The sequence below is a fragment of the Manacus vitellinus genome, unplaced genomic scaffold (genome assembly GCF_001715985.3).
Source record: "Manacus vitellinus isolate BGI_N305 unplaced genomic scaffold, ASM171598v3 scaffold_103_pilon, whole genome shotgun sequence".
NCBI classification, from domain to species: domain Eukaryota; kingdom Metazoa; phylum Chordata; class Aves; order Passeriformes; family Pipridae; genus Manacus; species Manacus vitellinus.
Genome location: NW_021938814.1, coordinates 54,694 through 60,408, shown reverse-complemented (window position 1 = coordinate 60,408; position 5,715 = coordinate 54,694). Strand labels below are relative to the sequence as shown.

The 5,715-nt window shown below is 51.4% G+C and overlaps 1 protein-coding gene across 1 annotated transcript; it reads left to right on the top strand.

The window, feature by feature from the left end:
- Positions 1–71: 71 nt before the first annotated feature.
- VCPKMT (valosin containing protein lysine methyltransferase) lies at positions 72–3,561 on the top strand. Its single transcript, XM_029963643.1, has 5 exons — positions 72–210; positions 704–776; positions 1,703–1,822; positions 2,823–2,927; positions 3,157–3,561. Exons 1-5 carry the CDS (start codon positions 146–148, stop codon positions 3,169–3,171), a joined length of 378 nt encoding a protein of 125 aa, XP_029819503.1. The 5' UTR covers positions 72–145; the 3' UTR covers positions 3,172–3,561.
- The last annotated feature ends 2,154 nt before the right edge of the window (positions 3,562–5,715 follow it).

Below are 5,715 nucleotides of genomic sequence, written 5' to 3'. Positions count from 1 at the left end.
CTCCCTCAGGGCCTTTGCCTGCCTTTAAACGCCTCTTTTAAACACCGTTGGCGGCCCGGTGCCGTTGTGTAGGTCCCTGACCCCGTGTCTGTGTTACAGGGCGAACGTGACGGTCACGGACCTCGAGGAGCTGCAGGAGCTGCTGATGGTGAATATAGAGAACAACAAGCACCTGGTCACAGGGTCAGTCCGAGCCAAGGTACTGAAATGGTTTGTATGAACCTTTAATGTCTCTGTTCGGCTTTAACGGGGCTAGAATTGAAAGAGAGTTGATTTAGGTTAGATACTAGGAAAAAAATTCTTCCCTGGGAGGGTGGGGAGGCCCTGGCACAGGTTGCCCAGGGAAGCTGTGGCTGTCTCTGGATCCCTGGAAGTGTCCAAGGCCAGGTTGGACGGGGCTTGGAGCAACCTGGGATAGTGGAAGGTGTCCCTGCCCACGGTAGGGGGTGAGACTGGATGATCTTAAAGGTCCCTCCCAATGCAAACCATATTCCTATTTGTTCTGTGTTCTGTGGTTCTGTAATTCTGTACTGGCTTTGTTAAATTGCTAAATATACTTCAAAACATCACTGTGTTAAGGGATGCTTAATTTGAAAGCACAGTTAATTTTATACTCAGTCCTTTAGTTGTATGTGTTGTTGCTGAAGCTTGTTTTCACTTTTTGTTGGTTTGTTGTTTTTTTTTTCTTGTTTGTTCTTTTTAGGGGAGAAGATGTAACAGAATTTCAGCCTCCCCCTGATTATATACTCATGGCTGATTGCATTTACTATGAGGAGGTAAAGAGGACTTTGCAAAACCCCTAAGGAAAGGTTCCTTGGGAAGGGGGGATGGATTCAGTGTGTTTAGTATGAGAAGTGTTCAAATAAATAGTGTGTCTTGGTCCCTGTGATTTTGAGGAATACATAGAACAAGACTGAAAAAGGCATTTTGAATAGATTCAGGGCCATTTGAGTTTCAAACAGGGACTTTATGTTAAACCCCAAATTTAATGTTTATTCCTCCCCCTTTTTTTTTTACATTTGGAATGAAGCGTAAGGCAAAAAACACTGAACTGTTGGAGTCATTGGTAAATGAAATGTGAAAGTGCCACATCTGCTCAGTTTGGGTTCTCCTCGTGCTTCCCTTGGGAAGGCAAGAGTAGGAATCATGCTTCAGCTTTGTGGTTGTTGTAGTCTGACCCACGTCCTCAGTTGGAGTTCTGTGGGATGTACATGGAGAGCTAAGAGAAGCTGCAGGAAAAGGGAGATGACCTGAAGAACCCCATGTCCCAGTGCCCTTCCAATGGTTTTACCAGCCCCTGGCATTGACTCCCTGCATGCTGGTCCCGTTTCCATACGTAGTGGTCTGGATCTGAGCCATATTCCAAGAATAACTGAGAAAACTCTCACTTTTGAAAAATGTCAGGAAATACTGTTGTGCCTCAAGGAAGTGCCCACTCAGCAGGGTGGGATGGTTTTGGCTTTGGTTGTAGCTCAGTTTTCTTGGTCAGTCTGTGAAACTCTTCTCCTGTGCAGTCTCCCTTTCTCCTCTGCTTCCCAGCTTGCCCCCACGTTCTTCTCGTCCCAGTTAAAGCACTAAAAATAACTCCCTGCAAAGCAAAACTGGGAATTTCTCTCTTGGGTGAAGACTTTAGCTGGAGGGTATCGTTCCAGGGAAACGAACTTGAAATCCAAGTGGGAAATGTTTAACCTCTTTTGGGCAGTCGTTGGAGCCGTTGCTGAAGACGCTGAAGGACCTCACTGGCCCTGACACGTGTGTCTTGTGCTGCTACGAGCAAAGAACCATGGGGAAGAACCCTGAAATCGAGAGAAAATACTTTGAAGTAAGTGGGTTTCAGCACATTTTCTTTTAGGCTGTTTCGTTGAAAGCAGAGGGGAAAATACAGAGAGTTTCACTCAGGAACTCAGCACTCTCTTCTGAGTGATGGAGCTGCTCTTGGAAAAACTGTTGTCCTCTACTGAGGTGATTTAATTAAATGTTCCAGCTGTGTCACGTGTGCAGGCAAAGGAAAGAAACAGGGGGAACACCTGGATCCCTCCCAGGTGTGGGATGGTGGTCAGTGCAGATTTAACTGTGCACCTGTGATGGCTGTTGAAAAGCATTATATGCAGTAGTAGTAGTAATAATAATAATAATACAATAAAAAGGGGAATGGTGAGAATGCCAGGTTGATTTGTATGTGTTCCTAAAAGCACCTGTTTCATAATTAGCTGTGCCTCTCACCCTTGTGGGGCCCTGGCTGTGAGGAGGGCTGGGCTCGGCTCTGCTGAGGTGCCACTCCCACAACAAACAACAGGTGTGGGTGTTTCTGGCTGATTTCTGCTTTTTTTTGTGATTTATTTCCTTCCTTGGCTTGCCAGGTGCAGCCCAGTTAATCTGAGCGTGTCCCAGAGCCCACGGTGGGGTGGTTTAGCCTGTTTTTTCCCCTCTCTTCCACTCGAGAGGGTTGGCAGACAGAGGCAGGTGCTGTGGTTTGGCTCAGCGCTTCAGAGATTGGGGGAAGCAAAATCTTGGAACCACAGAATTGTTAAGGTTGGAAAAGTCCTCTGAGATCATCAAGTCCAGTCGTTCCCCCAGCACTGCCAAGGCCACCATTAACCCGTGTCCCCAAGTGCCACATCCACACATCTTTTAAATCCCCCCCAGAATGTTTTAGCACAAGCTTTATATAGATTCTTCTGAAGTGTCACAAGGTGTCGTAGCTTTGAATTGGTGCTGGGGTGGTTAAACCAAGGGTGAATGTGCTGCACTGGGTGGGAAAAATGGCTTGGATGGTTGTAGAGGCCTCTGTGGAATCATCCTGTGTGTTCTTGGACAACCAGCTGCTTCAGATGGACTTCGAGCTGGAAAAAATTCCCCTGGATAAGCACGACGAGGAGTATCGCAGCGAAGACATCCACATCATGAACATCCACAGGAGGCAAACGGTGGGTCCAGAGAATCCCAGAATCCCAGAATGGTTTGGGTTGGAAGGGACCTTAAAGATCGTCTTGTTCCATGGTTTTGGCACTGTGGTGCTCAGCACCTCCAAGGGCTGGTTCGATCATTTTGGGGTTAATCAATGAAGCACAAAGAAAATACTTTGCATATTGTGCTGACACAACATGTGGGTTCAGTGCTTGTAAATCCATGATTTTTGTAAAAATCTCTTCACAGAATTTTCCATCGTGAGGCCTTTGACCGCAGGATGTGTCCCTCTGGCCAGAGCTCTGGAGAAGAGGGAGAAGGGGGTAGGATAACACCACAGAGGGACTGTCTCCGGTGTGGTTGGTGACTCATCCACACCAAACAGCTTCTCCCTGGTGGACTTGGCACGAGGCACCAGGGGTGGGCTCAGCAGCTGAGATCTCCTGCAGGACAGATGTGGGCTGGCCATGCCTGTGGGCTGAGGAAGGCAGGAAATGGGACTGGAGCTTCACCTGGAGCAGCCCAGGATGTGTGTTCTGGTACCTCTGCTGGGCTTGTTGGGGCAGCGCTGCCGAGTGCTGGCCGAGCAGATCCGAGGACACCACACCCAAAACTGGGCCAGGCAATAAAACTTCTGCACCCGGGATGGGTCTCGGATGGTGGGTTGTTCTTTCATCCTGTGTCATTCCTGCAGAGCTCCTGTGAGTCTCATCCCAGGAGCTGGGGCTGTCGTGGTGGTGGTTCCTACATGGACACACCACACCTGTGTGCAATCCTTGTGCCTTTTGTTCCCACCTGCACTCTTGGGTGGAAAGCTCTGCAGCTCAGCTTTGACACCTTCCCGTTGTTCTGGTGCGCAGGGTCGCCGTGGCTCTTGGTGTTCCCACCACGCTGCCTCTCGCAGCACAGTGGTGGCTTTGAGGTGTCATTTCAAAGGAATTCTCGCTTCTCTTGGTGTTGGAGCAGCTGTGGGAGTTGGGGCTGCGACAGAGGTGCTGCTTGGCACAGTTATGGGGTTTTCTCCAAAAAACTGGGGGGTTGGGAGGAGTTTTGCAGGTTCCCAGGTGTTTTCTGCACCTGCCCCGAGCTCGGGCTCCCTTTCTCTCCAGTAGGAGCGTTCCTTGCAGACTCCACACATCCTGAGACACTGTCCTGGCTTGCCGAGCGCGGCAGCGACGATTAGCGGAGGTGAGAATGTAATTTGTCAAACCACACGTGTTATTTGTTACCTCGTTGTGAGAGGAGCTCCTTAATTACCCAGTGGCCTGCAGGAAGGGATTTACCGGCGTGTTCAGACCAACATGGCTTCCCAGCTGGAAGCTCTTGTTCCAAAAGCATTGTCCAGTGTGTCCCAAATCCTGGTGGTGGGGGGGATGGTGTCCCACTGGGCCAGGTGCTGAGGGTGATAAAGGGGGCAGCAGCCTTTCCCAAGATTTTGGAGCTGGTGGAGTAACTATTTTGCCTACAGGATGTGCAGTTTCCGCACTGCCTTTTGCACAGGACTCGAATCTCTTGCTCAGAAGAAAAAGGGAGGAAGTTGTGCTTTCTCTTCCTCGTTGGCTGCTGCTCTGTGCCCTCAACTGTGACTGTCCCTGGCTGGTGACAGGGACCTCGTGGGAGGAGGGCTGGGCCCCGTCACCCCCTGTGTCACCTCCCGTCACCCCGCGAGGGGGATGTACAACCCAACCACTTCTGCTGCTCCGTGGGGAGGGAACTGCCGCTAACCTGGGCAGCAGGGAGGGGCCACCACATGACATGGCTGCTGCTTTTCGGGGACAAAAAAGGGCTTTTGGAAAAGGGGATGGGATCGTACTGCGGCTCAGCTCCACTGTGTCTGAGCAGGCTGGTGGTGCCTGCTCTGAACTAGGAGAGGGTGTCGGGGTTCTTGTGGAAAACAGGATGTGAGGGAAGTGCTGGTCCTTCTTGGTGACCTCTCTGCTCCCTCACCTGTTTGGTTTGTCCCTGTTGGCTTTTTGTCCCGTTTCCTTGGAGAGATGGGGTGTTCTGGTTCCATTAGACACAGGGGCTCTTCAGCAAGGTCTGACTTTGCTGGAGTCGGGCTCTGTTCAACCCCTTCTGCCAGCCCAAATCTGTCCAGCTCTTTCCACACAGGAGAGTGCATCCCAGGGTGTGCAGCTGCTTCCAGGCTGGCTGTGGTGAGAACTGGCAGCACCAAAGCCACCACATCCTGTGCTTCATCTTGCCAGAATTTGGTTACACCCTCACAAGGGAGAGCAGGAAACCTCCCCACTCCGCTGCTGTGGGAGCCGGTTTGGTGCCACAGGCAGAGACGTTTGGGACACCGGGGCGTTTGCCTGGAGTCACACTTAAATCATGGATGATTTTCTGGAATGGTTTCAACACCAGCTCGAGTGATGGGAAAGTGTGTGGGATGTGGGTGTGGAGGTGATTTTTCCCGGGAGACCTGTGGTGCTCCTGTGCCGGGGCGGCATCGCCTCGTACAGCCTTGGCGGGTGGCTCGGATTGGTCTCTCCGGTGTCACCTGTGTCTCTGTGACAGTAATGGCAGTGCCACCATCCCATGGCCCTGCTGGGGCTTTCCGGGGCTGCTCACCCTTTGCTGTGACAGCCGGCGTAGCTTTTCCACTTCCCCTCGGATCCACGGCGCGTGCGTGGCCCGGGAGGGAGCTCAGTGTGTGGTGGCAGCTGCATAAACCACTGGTGGCTTCTTGTCGCGATACCAGTCACGACAGGGCTCAGACAGTGCAGGGCCTGCGATGCTCCATCATTATTTTTTCCCTTTCCTAGGAAAAGCTTGGAATGCCATGCAGCTGGCGCAGAGAGTGCC